This window comes from Saccopteryx leptura, chromosome 1 (genome assembly GCF_036850995.1).
Source record: "Saccopteryx leptura isolate mSacLep1 chromosome 1, mSacLep1_pri_phased_curated, whole genome shotgun sequence".
In the NCBI taxonomy this organism is placed as follows: Eukaryota; Metazoa; Chordata; class Mammalia; order Chiroptera; family Emballonuridae; genus Saccopteryx; species Saccopteryx leptura.
In genome coordinates, this window is record NC_089503.1 from 154688067 (window position 1) to 154701377 (window position 13311).

The following is a 13311-nucleotide window of genomic DNA, read 5'->3' on the forward strand; positions in this document are numbered from 1 at the left end:
GCATAGAAATAGCAAATAGCTGCAGCCATATTTCTAGAAAGATTGAGGCTCTATCTAACTTTCTAAGTATTCTTGGTTTATTTATTCATCTTTATTTTTACTAGCTACGCAATCTGATTTCCCCAGTGATGCCAAAACAATTTGAATCTTCAGGTAAAAGGCAATGATAAAAATGTTACATAGCATTAAAATAGAACTAAAAATACTAATGTATGAGTCTACATTACAAACCAAAGTTATCACGAGGAATTTATTTTTATTTTTAAGGATCAAATTTAGTTTTCACCTTTCTATTAAGGATTGAAACGTTGTGTTAAATAACTGTCTCTAGAAACTCCTTGAACTGTTTGTAATGCAGACTCAAGCAGAAAAAACCCTGCTAGAAATGCCCTCCATAGATGCTGTATTTTGCATACATCGTTTTATTTTAGTGTTCTCTGCTCTCAAATAAAAATCTATAAATTAGGCTTTATTTGTTACAATAGTTTAAAGATTTGAATAATTGCCATAGAAAAGTTAGATCAGATTGGCTTGCGGTTAACTTCCCAAGGTATGCTGGAACTTTGTGATGTCAGGAGGTGGTCTGCATTCATTTTCCACACCCAGGTCCCCCCTCCCAACCCTCCCCTGCTCTGCTCCCTTTCCTCTGCTAACTCTACTAACCTTCACATCTCAGATTAGACATCCCACCTTCTCATAGGCTGAGTCCCCCGGATATGTTCTCCCAGACCCCTGGGAAGTTCCTCCATCGCAGCTCTGCTTTGATTGTTGTCATTGCACTAGAGATGCTGAGCTTTGTGAATGTAGAGCTCATGTCTAATTCACAATTACATTAGCAGTCCCTGGTACACAAAGAATATTATTGAGGAGAGGTGGGGGAGGGGTTGAAAGATGGGGTTGAGATCACTTGAAATAAACAAGTGTTTCAACGGCTTCAGTCTTATGAAAGGTAAGGACTTGGGATTGATGTATTGATATGTGAGCTTTCCTTCACTTCACATCTTTCCTTCCATCTATATTAGTAGAATAATAGACTGCATAAGGACCGGAAATTAGGATAGGAGAAATAAAGGTAGTGTTTGGAGATTACTATCAGGCTTAGCACATACATTAGACCAGGGGTCAGAAACCTATGGCTCACGAGCCAGATGTGGCTCTTTTGATGGCTGCATCTGGCTCACAGACAAATCTTTAATAAAAAAAAATAATAATGTTAAAAATATAAAACATTCTCATGTATTACAATCCATTCATTTCCTACCGCTCATGTTCATGGTTGCGGGTGGCTGGAGCCAATCACAGCTGTCCTCTGGGACAACACCAAATTTTTATTGGATAATGCGTTATGTACACGGGTCATTGTATGGCTTTCACGGAATTACATTTTAAAATATGTGGCATATCTGGCTCTCTCAGCCAAAAAGGTTCCCGACCCCTGCATTAGACATTCACACTGACAACTTAGAGGTGTAACTTGACATCATGTCCTGAGAGACGGTGCCCATAAAAGAAGTGAGTACTCCTTAAAGGCTTTTACTTAATTTGAAAATAACTTTCCTTATGGTGGTGTAGGAATGAATGTTTATTGAGAGCTACAGGCTAATTTCTGAGCATACAAATTGTTTTCCTAGACCAGCTCCATCTCTTCAGAGAAAGCATTAAAATTAGAATATTTTAATAGAAAATATCTCTTTATCTGATATAACTTCACCCTCATTTAATTTACTGCAGTTAATTTTGGTAAGAAAGTTTGCATGAAATAGTTTGTAATGAATTTTACAGGAAGTAAAATTGCTAATAAGCACCAAACATTTGTATTTTTAATTCTTATAAAATTCTAACAGTGCACTAAAAGTTACAGTATTTTTTCACAAGGTCACAGGTACTTATTATGAAATGTTGATTATTTACATGATTACAAAGAAATATTATCCTTCTCATTTGTATGGCCATTGCTTATAAATGCATGCTATAGGCCCCGCCTGGTGGCTCAGTGGATAAAGCATTGTCACGGCACTCCAAGGTCAGGGGTTCATTCCCTGATCAGGGCATGTATGAGAAGCAATCAATGGGCATACAACCAAATGGAACAACTAAGTGGAATGGTGAATTGATGCTTCTCTCCCTTCTCCTTTCTCTTCCTCTCTCAGATCAATGGAAAAAATTTTTTAAAGGAATATGCTATAGTTAGTTAAAGGAATCTATAGTTAGTTAAAGGAATATGCTAACAAGCAATTACATTTATTACTAACCTAGAAGAGTTTGTTCTTTAGGAAATTAGGACAATTCTGCAAAGAGAGATAGGTAGCTATTCATTCTGGCAGTCATTTAAAACAATCGCAACCTTAAACTAATGGGATTTATATATCAATTATACATCAATAAGAAAACAGGTCAAAAATAAAATAAAAAATGATTGCTTTCCCCAGCATCATACATATTTTAGCATACATCTTCATTCAAACATATGTCTTGTTACTTTAGATGTCATACGTTATTTAGAGATTTGGTAAGTTACCATGTTCACCTGGGTATGGCTTTATCAAAGATGTCATCCAAAGTCACTGGGTTTCCCCTCTGCCCTCAATCTACTACTGAGTCAAACATTTGTTCTGCCAGAGAAGGTCTACTTATTGCAAACCGCTCCAAAGACAATGGCAGGAAGGAAGGATAATGGTGCTTGTGATTCCACAGTGAGCAGAAAGCCTGCATGCACTAACTGCTCACAGCTTTGCAGAAAAAGATTCCTTCGTGCTTCTCAGTCTGGATGCAGCTGAGGATCCCCCCGGGGCGGGGGGGGGGGGGGATTTGCTGTCACAGTGTCAGAATCCAGACCCCAAGTCTGATTATTCAGATTTAGGTGGTAGAGTGCAGATGGAAATCTACGGGTTCCTAGCAAGCATCCATTTAGGTGGGACGGATGTGGCTAGTCCGTTGTCTGTCATACAGCTGTGGTCTCATTCACTGCTCCTCCTTCCCAGCGCTTTTGCTCATGAACCCTTTTTCGTGGGCGTTGTCCTTACCCTTCCTATGGCTCAGTCTCCTCCCCAGTGAAGTGGGGTACAGACACACTTACCTCAAAACGTTGAAGTAAATAAAACGAATATACCTACAGCCTCTGTAGGGTGCCTGTCACATGGTGTTCCATGGTCTTTCCTTGAAAAAGCAGCTTTCCGCTTAAATCTGGATTCCAGGCCTGCTCTCGTCCAAATGCCCTTCCTACTCCCGCTCTTCACGGTAGCCCCACGTCAAATGCCTCCTTTTCTTCTGTAAGATGGCTCAGGCCGTGTTACAGACAGACATTTGCCCTTGACTTGCATGGAGAGTTAGACTCAGCAGAGCGCTGCGGGAACGCGGAGGGCAGTCGCCGGCCCCGTTGGGGCCCCCAGGTGAGTACTTGGCTCTGGGACCTTCTCCAGGGGACACTGACAGCCTTGCTTTCAGGGGCCACGGTCACCGCTCCACCCCCCACAAGTTGCCACCTGTCATCCGGAGGCGTTCTAAGGGCCTATTTTTCTTTCGCTGACAGGAAAGAAAAACTCAATTCTCCTGCAAAAGTTCCAGAAGGATCTTAACACTGGTGTTTTCAACAATCAGGAGAACGAGATCCTGAAGCAGATCGTGAAGCACGACCGGGAGATGGTGCAGGCCATCGCTCCGATCAGCTACCCGCAGATGACGGCCCCGAACGCCGCGGCGGCGGCCACCCCCACCTCCCGGCTGAGGACGCAGTCGCCGCCCGTGTACACGGCCTCCGGCCTGGCCCATAGCAACCCGCACTCGCCCAGCCCCAGCCCGCAGCCCCCGCCGCCCGCCGCCGCGCTGTCGCCCTGCTCCTACAGCGCAGCCGCCTGCAGCCCCCCGGTGCAGAGCCCGCTGGCCGCGCGGACATTCCACTACGCCTCGCCCACCGCGTCGCAGCTGTCGCTGGTGCAGCAGCAGGCGCAGCAGCAGGCGCAACCCCCGCCCCAGCCGCCGCCCCAGCAGCCGCCGCAGACCCCTGGTAGCTCCACGCCCAAAGCCGACGTGCACAAGAGTACGCAGGCCCTGCACAACGCCAGCCTGACCCGGGAGGTCAGGCCCCTCTCCGCCTCGCAGCCCTCGCTGCCCCACGAGGTGGCTGGCCTGATTTCCAGACCTCATCCCACCGTGGGCGAGTCGCTGTCCTCCATCCCCCAGCCCGTGACAGCGGTCCACAGCGCAAGCCTGCAGCCCGGGAGCAGGGGCACTGTCCCCCAGAGGGTCACCCTCTTCCGACAGATGTCATCGGGAGCCATTCCCCCCAACCGAGGAGTCCCTCCTGCACCCCCTCCACCAGTAGCTCCTCTGCAGAGAGAGCCCTCCTCAGTCTTAAATACAGACCCAGATGCAGAAAAGCCACGATTTGCTTCAAATTTATGATCCCTGCTGATTGTCAAAGCAGACTCGAATAAACTGAGTATACCCTCAGATCTTATTTTATTCTATTTCCAGATACAGCCCTATAGCCTACTATGAAGAGATATTTTAGACAGCTCTGGCCTACTTGCAAAGTGTAAAATATATATATATAAATATATATATACATATACTATTAAATATATATCTAAAATCCCAAGAGAACTTCAAAAGACTTGTTTAGCCTTCAGTGTTATATGTCTTCCTTACTTTAAATCATTAAAAGATTCAAAATGTTGTAACATTATTTATTTTTAACCTACTTTTACTTAATTCCTTTGATATCTGTATTCTCTATTTTATGAAGAGTTCTTGGATTCAATGCAAACAAAACTCTGATTTTAAAAAGGCAACTCAAGTGAGCTACTGAATAGCACCAACCAAATCTTCTTTCATTAGCTGTGTCTCGGCATCTAAATGGTTAATCATTCGTTCTTGGAGGGTTAAATAGTAAATCCCATTTTAGAGATCTAAATTTTATGTTGGTGCTTTCGATTCTGAATTAGGTTAAAGAACAATTTCATATGCTCAGCCCCCAGTAGGAGACTAGCCTCGCCAACGTATGAATATCTCTAACCTCAAACCTATTCACTGATCTTTCAGATAGTGAGGGGATATTTCTCTTCGTGTGTTATTGGACTTTTGCCAAGACTCAATCAATGTTGTAAATAACTTTTTCAACCCAAATAAAAATAGCTATTCTGTGCTGTATGCAAGTTAAAGTCATCGTTTAAGAATTTAGTTTTGTTGCTTCACTTCCAAACTTAGAGTTTTAAAATTTTACAAAGCCTAATTGTGACACTTATTCATCTGTAATGCAATGGGTTGAAACCTACAATATTATTTTAACCTGCAATGTTTTATGCAAAATTGTATGCTCGATTCTACAAATTGCTTGTATTACACCAAAAATACCATTACTTTTATTCCTTCTTGCCATAACAAGCATCTGAAAATAGTCCCTGCATGCTTTTTGGAAAAAAAAAATAGGTTCAAAGCAGTCATTGTAGGGAAAGGCTTACGGCATATCTCGTTTCTAGAAAAGTATAACAAATTCATTAATTGCCTATCTTAAAATTCCTATAAGGCTGACTTGGATCTCTGACTTAAGTCTAGAAGTGAGGTTTTCACTTTCATTTTTATTATTACTATTATTGTTATTATTACAGTTATTATTTAAATAATGATTTGTAGACCACAGCTTGATTTGGAGTTGCTGGTATGTTCTGTCTTCACTGTAGCTGGCAGTTTACCGTGGTGTTAATTTGAAAAAAAAATAAATACTTAACAGCATCATGTCTGTTTGGGAACACACATTTTGCTCTATGTATATTGTGACTAAGTGGTTAGGAAACCTTAAAGCATGTGGTGACTAACATTGCCCCTGAGATAGGAGTTTTGTTACTTTAAACGTGCTGAGAAACGTCTAGCTGTGGTGACACAAAGCAGGGTCAAACTGAATGTGACTGTTGTTTGTTTGTTTATGTGTCTGTTTCCATAACTGTTTCTATGATCGGGGAGCACCTTCTTTTGGGAAAGAAGCCCCTTGTGATGCTCTGTGCCTGATGCAGCCCACACATGGGGTGGGCGGCTGGAACATGGTTGGAGGAGTCCTAATCACCGGAGTCTGTAAATAGCTCAAGTTAAAAGAATGACCTATTGTGGAGGTCTTCAGTATCTTTGACATTGGTGATACGTTTCAGAAGAACTTAAACAAGATTTTACATTAAGTGGGGAGGGCCTCCAGATAGACTTGAAGACAGAAAACAAAAAAACAAAAGCAAAAACTCTAAAATGGATCCATGCTGCCTGTTAATGCCTTTTATGGGGGTGGGGGGGAAGAATACCTGTAATACCAAAATGAGTTGTTATGTTTAATTTCTAACAGACCCCAGCTTGTGCAGATCAATGATGCTAGTTTATGTAACATTGTCATTAACATGCTGGAAACATAGGACAGCGTGTCAGGAACGGTGTCAGAAAGGGACTGTCAGTCTCCTGGGACCTATGGGAAAACTGCAAGACCATTTACATATCAATACAAAACTCCTTTATTTTGTTAAAAGATCGAGATTTAACTTCCATTTATTAAGATCGTGTATTGATCCTTTAAATGATTAAAGGTTTACATTTGATAGGACTAATGGGTTTGGTAATGAAATATTTTTATATGATATATAAATTTTTCGTTCTTTTTTATTTTGAGGACTTATTGGGAAACATGAGCAGAATTGAATTGCATGGTCTTTCAGTACAACCATACCATTTTTATTCCTTTTGTAATAGAATGGACAAAAAGCTAAAGTTTATATGTTAAACTAACAAAGTGATACAGGGTAAATTATATCCATCCATGTATGAATATATATATATATATACTTTAGAAAAGATTGACTCACATTCCTGTAATATGAAAGTCAATTGCTAGTTGAAAAGTGACCTCTTTTCTCTGTACATAGTTAAGCCCATGAATATGGAGTTTTAATTTGTACAGAAGGAAATGTATTATTGACAAGATCCATCTTCTCTGCTGGGAAAATAGTAAACTAGCTAATGCTTACAACTGTATGATCAGGGACGAGTTAGAGTATGTCTTTTGTCTTTGCTCAAAGCCATACCTATATAAATATATAAAGATTATTAATAAATTTTAAAAATAAACTAAAATTATGAATATTTTATTTTATCTATATTAGCAAACATTTTGTTTTATGAATGAGTACAGATTTGACTGTCTTTCTATCTTTACATCAAAAGATTTCCAAGAGGGCTTATATTTGATAATCATAATATTAATTATAGATATTCTGTAAGTGCAAAAAGAAAGGAATCTAACTAGAACATAGGTTTTCCAGCTAGTTCTGTGTTTTATCTCTTCTATATAATACAAGTTGAGTTTTATTTTTAATTGTTTTCTCTGTAATTCCTTAGCAAATGGTTGTCTAATTTCAGACCACGCAAATATTTTTGTAGTATTATTGGATATGGGCAATGAGAAATAATTGCCCTGTAATTTACATATGCAAACCTATTGTATGATAGCCTTGGGCCTTATAAAGGCTTTGCATAAAGGTAGAACCTCCCTATACAAGTGCGTTTTGAGTCAGACCTAAAAGTCTGAGATAGAGTTTGTTACTATGAGTAAAGGACACTTGAAAACCATGAGATAAATGGCAGGAATGGCAGTAGACTGTATTTGTGTGTGTGTGTGTGTGTGTGTGTGGCAAATACAGAGAGAGAATCAGAGAGAGGGACAGATCGAGACAGACAAGGAAGGGAGGGAGATGAGAAACATCAATTCTTCATTGAGGTTCCTTAGTTGTTCATTGATTGATTTCTCATATGTGCCTTGACCAGGGGGCTATAGCAGACCGAGTAACTCCTTGCTCAAGCCAGCAACCTTTAGCTCAAAACTTGCTCAAACCAGATGAGCCCACACTCAAGCTGGCAACCTTGGGATCTCCAACCTGGGTCCTCCACATCCCAGTATGATGCTCTATCCACTGCGCCACCACCTGGTCAGGCAGTAGATTGTATTCATTGAATAAATAGCCTGTCTCCATCCAGGTCTCTGTGACCACACTGAACGTGAATGATTCTCTGATGGACGCTGCTCTACTTTCAAACGGTGGTTATTTTGCCTTTTACGAACTTAAATGAGCATAACATCTAGAGGGGCCTACAAAGAACATGGTCAAGTTACTGGAATAATGGCCAGAGGGCTTGGGTGGTTTAACCTAAACGACATGTTTTGAATTTTCAGTGTGTTATTTCAAATCATGAGTTATTTCCACTTCAAAGTACAAGTGGTCTCTCTTCTTTTTCAGACTTATTTTTAAAGACTCCATGTCTTCTTTTTTAACATAAGCATTTCTATTGGCTAATTTTGCTATGCTACTTTGTTTCTATAGCCCTGGCTTTTATCATATGTAACATTACGCTGTTTGAACATGACCTCTCTCTCTCTCCCTTATAACTCTGTCCTCTAGAAAACATCCCATAAAACACATGCATGGTTATTTTGCTCACAAGCACAGCACCTAGTAAAGATTTTTTACATGCTCTGCCTATTTGAAAAAAAATGACTCCTGCTCTTAAACACAAAGCAAATGTGGCCCTTAAAGAAAAATTGTTTGCTGAGCATCAATAGCTATTTTGAGTCTTGAAAGAAATGTTGTACAATTGGAGCTGGTGGGCCTGGCTGTGTGCACTGAATCATTAGTTCAGTTCTATAACTTTACTCAGGATGTCCTTTTTCCAGGAAAATTGGAAGGAGCAAAGACAACGTGCAGTCACACTCAGGGTTAAGTGTACCCGCCACTGCACTGGAAAGCAGGGACTTTCTTAAGCAATTCTCATTCTTCTTTAAAAAAATTGCATCTATATTTCATAAGCTGGCCAACAATGAAGTCAATCAAGGAGAGAACTCCTGCTTTTAAAAGGGAACTAAAGAAAGTATCAATTACCTTGCCTACACCCTTAGGAGCCAGTCTGCCGAGGTCCCATTGTCTTCCTCCTTCCATCTTGCAGTTTTGACCAAAGGCACATTTCCTTCCATCTCTGGGAGCAATTGACATTTTCATCAGGATTGTCAGTTTGCTCTTGATCATTTCCTTCAGAGCTGTAGGCTTTGGGAAGCGTGAGCTTTTCTAGTTAGGGAAAAATTAATGGCATATTCACCAATCTGTTGCCAGAAAAAGAAAATTTTGTTATAAATCTTTAGAAGAGAATATGAATGATATTGTAAAGATTGCTTTTCAGTTTTGACTACCCTCTCAGTTCTATGAAAAAGGTGCAGTTCTGAGTTGTTCAAAGTAGGGTATTCTCGTGTCTGACAAGTACCAGAAATATTGAATAGTATTTAACAGGTAAAAGGCTTGGATATACTAGATAGTATATAGTCTCCATACATGTTCATACTGAGACTCAAATATATTAACTCTCTTGGCTTGTAAACAAACATGGGAAGAATGAAGTGATCCTTCTGCTCACAGTAATTACCTTACAATGCTCAACACACATCCCAAAGACAATTGCATGAATCACATTCTGTCGGACCACCCAATTCACAACAGCCTACAGGACCTGGAGCAAGTTGAACTGAATATTCTCTACTGTGTTTCATCTCTACTTTGTAATAGTAAACCCCATTTGAGGGTTAAACCAAAACTTGTTGGAAGCTCTGTTTTCTTAAAACAATAAATAATCTAGTTTGGCATTATCATTTGCAATCACAAACAAAATGTGTGTGTTTCTATGTGCAGCTCATGATTGTTTCTGAACATCTTCTACGCATGTTCAAAGAGCCTTTAAATATGTACAGCTTCCCAATTCAAACCCTTAACATTCTAAAGATCTGTGATATTTACCTATAAATGTCTAATGACTGTATAGCTTTAGAGCTAACCTGTTTTTTCTAACACTCAAAGAAGAAGAATGATCAAATCCAATGATGTGTACTTCTTTTTCAGTTTATTTTCAAAAAGATGATTATTTACTTTACAAAAATTCTGTATTTCTATGAAGAAATTATATCAATAGCTAGTCTAGAGTCATTCCTGCCCTTATCTCAGCACAACATATTTCTCAAAGCCTGTGTTTCCCTGATGCCAAAAAGCAGCAAGATTCCTTGCAAGAAAAGTTGTGACATTTCTAAAGGGGCTATATCCTCCCAAATTAAAAAATATTTGACCAACTTGTGTTGTATAAGGAAACCGTGAATTTGGACATCTTTGAAAACTGGCTCAATTCATTTATTTTTTTATCTGAGAGCCAAGAAAATTAGGGGGATTAACCAACAGCTAAAACAAAGCCATTTTACATCTCAGTTCTCAAATGATCCTAATTTTATCTTTTATGCATAAACACGATCCAAGACCTCTAACTCCCCACGTTCTCAGGCATTGTACTAGCATCCACAGGGACTGCAGGCCCCAGGATTCACGAGGAAGGGAGCTTTGCTGACAATACACATTGAAGAAACACCTCAAGAACAGTGTATGTAAACAGAGGAAATGACATGGAAGGAGATCAAATACATACATGAAAGGACTTTAAATATTCCTTTTTATAGCGAAATGTGTCATAGTACTAGTCCTAAAGAACAAAGGGGAATCTGACATTGAAGAGTTTATGAAGATTTATTTTTAGATTATGTGGCATAGAATTTGATTTATTTTGGAGGGGCTGATTTTTGTCATTACTTAGCATCACATTCTTTTTACTTCTAGTATATTTTCATAGATTTCTCCATCTCTTTAAAGATCTTTCTTATGGACCTTTCTTAACAATGTACTTAATACTTTCCTTGTTCGCTATGACAAATCTTACCAAATCATTCTGTGCTTTTATTTATAATGCAGCTCAAAATGTGTGCCTTAAGCAAAGATATGCATAAATAGCCAATTATAAAATGAGGTAGAACTAGTAAGTTGAGCATGTTAATGTGGACAAGAATGTTAAGGAAGAAGCTGACAGTTATAAAAATTCAGTTTCAACATATTAGAAATATAAGCTATGTTAGAAAGGAAGGAAGTTTTTGAAAACATCAACAGACATTTTTATGCTTATGTTTTTAGAGCTAATCTTACTTTGCTTACCTATGAGATAGTAACAATAGCACCAATATTAATACTGGGCGCTTCACTTCAAAAAGAATGTGAGTCTTAGAGTGGGGAGGATGTGAATTGAACTAAGATTGTGAAAAGGCCAGAAAATGCAGCCTATTCAGAAATAAGAAACAAGCGAAGGCAGTTTTTCAAATGAGAGAGAAGCAAACCCATTAGCAGATGAAGAACGGCTCAGCAGAAGGGCATCTGTGGGTGCTCAGGGCAGGACACAGGAGAGGGGGCTCTGCTTCTCCCAGAGCACGCAGCACGGGACACTGTCACCATTTCCACATTAGAACTCAGCTAATGCATGTACTATGCATCTTCTAATGCACTTACCTGTCCCTATCCCTCCAGACTGTGGGTTCATATGGGGAAAAGAAGAATTTTTTTAAAAACCTGATATCCTTGCATTCTAGTATTTATACATTTTTTTTTAATTTTTACCATAAACACCTTTTTTTAGGTTTCATTCATAGTCATTGTAGGTATTCATTTAAAAAATGTTATTCTGTGATTTCAGGAGAGTAATGGGACTAGTATGAGATATTAGGTATAAAAATGTCAGTATAGGTAGCTACTTAGTAATAAAAAAAAAGGGAGCAAAGAGAATCAGATATGAAGACTAATAAACTAGGAAGCTGAGTTAGACAATAAGCCTCATTCACTAGGAAGCCACAGGCTTCCCAGGGGACACCCATCTCCCGTTGCTGCATCCTCCACTGAGGGGACCAAATCCCCAAAGAAGGCAGGAAGAATTGGACATAGGGGATTACTGAGAACAGGATGAGAACAGCAGAGGAAGTTCCTTGGTCAGGCACATGCGCAGCAGAGGCCAAGAGGGCACTGAGGGAGATAAGCTCAGGTGCAGAAGAAACCAGATGATGCAGCAAAATGTTGGGACATGGCAACATAAAGGAGTGCAGCCTAGCCTGGGGAAAGAATCCGAATGGTTAAGGGAGTAGAATCCCAGAGGGTCCAGGAAAGGAATTGGTTAAGGGGAGGGCACGGCACAACTCGGGAAAACCTAAGAAGTAGGTTGAGTCATTTGAAAGCAAGCCCGCTCATTCCCCAAAGTCAAGAAAATATGTGTTGGATTATCAAGGATCTCAGACATGCCCTTGGAAATTCCTTTCTCATGGAGCCACAAGAACCCATTTCCTCTGGCAACAAAAAGAGGGCATTGAAAGGGGTAAGAACTACTGTTTTAAATGCTAATGTGAACAGGGATTTGTGCTGCACTCCCTGTCAGAGCCTTACTGCTGAACACACACTCTAATTTTTATACTATAGTATTTTTTTAATAGAAAGTAAGTATTTGGAGTTAGGGAGAATAAAAGTGCATAAGAAGAGGCAGCAGCAAGGGAAAATTATCAAATCCATTCAACAATAGTTAATTGGACTCTATTTCTTATAGGCTTCCTCTGATCAGCTTTATAAAATTTGAAGTGCAGCCTGACCTGTGGTGGCGTAGTGGATAAAGCATCGACCTGGAAATGCTGAGGTTGCTGGTTCGAAAGCCTTGGCTTGCCTGGTCAAGGCACATATGGGAGTTGATGCTTCCAGCTCCTCCCCCCTTCTCTCTCTCTGTCTCTCCCCCTCCTCTCTAAAATGAATTAAAAAAAAGAAAAAGAATCTTTAAAAAAAATTTGAAGTGCAGAATATGGTAATTAAAAGTGACCTAAGAGTAGAAGGAAGTTGGACCTTAATTTGCCATGATTAATTAATTAATTAATTATCCTTGCAGACCGCCCAGAAATAGCTGATTCTTCAAGCAGCCAGATGAGAGTCATCAGGATGGGAACATCTCAGGAATGTCTATTGGTCCTTTTTTCTATCACATTTCCCCCACGAGGCTTGGAGCTTATGCTATTTATTCACTCCATTGTGTTTCTTAGTATCCATTCTTTTGTTATACATGTTACCTTAGAGGTTCAAGCAAACTAAGGCATTAATTCTACACGTTTTAGATGACACGTTAATTCATTAAGTTTGTTCCTTAAACACCTATGGTGAGGACAGAAATGTTCTGGGTGATGTAGAGGTGGCTATGAACAAAAGGGGACACATGCCTTCATGAAGCTTACATCCTTCTAGGAATAAATAAATACATAGATAGATGGATAGACAGATAAAAATGGTGTGCATAATGGCAAAAAAATCTTTGGGGGAAACCAGTGGAGAGAAGAGAGAAGGTTATGTCAAGAATAAGGACTGGGGAACATTTGCTATTTTCAGGAGCATGGGCAAGGAGGGCTTCAACAAG

The 13311-nt window shown here is 39.8% G+C and overlaps 1 protein-coding gene across 2 annotated transcripts in view; it reads left to right on the plus strand.

Moving 5' to 3' along the window:
* The window catches only part of HCN1 (hyperpolarization activated cyclic nucleotide gated potassium channel 1), a 338266-nt gene extending 331827 nt beyond the window's left edge, over nt 1-6439 (plus strand). For both annotated transcript variants that reach the window (XM_066377963.1, XM_066377973.1), the window contains exon 8: nt 3530-6439. In XM_066377963.1, coding sequence (XP_066234060.1) covers nt 3530-4401 — 872 coding nt within the window. In that variant the 3' untranslated portion in view covers nt 4402-6439. The remainder of the gene's footprint in view (nt 1-3529) is intronic.
* The last annotated feature ends 6872 nt before the right edge of the window (nt 6440-13311 follow it).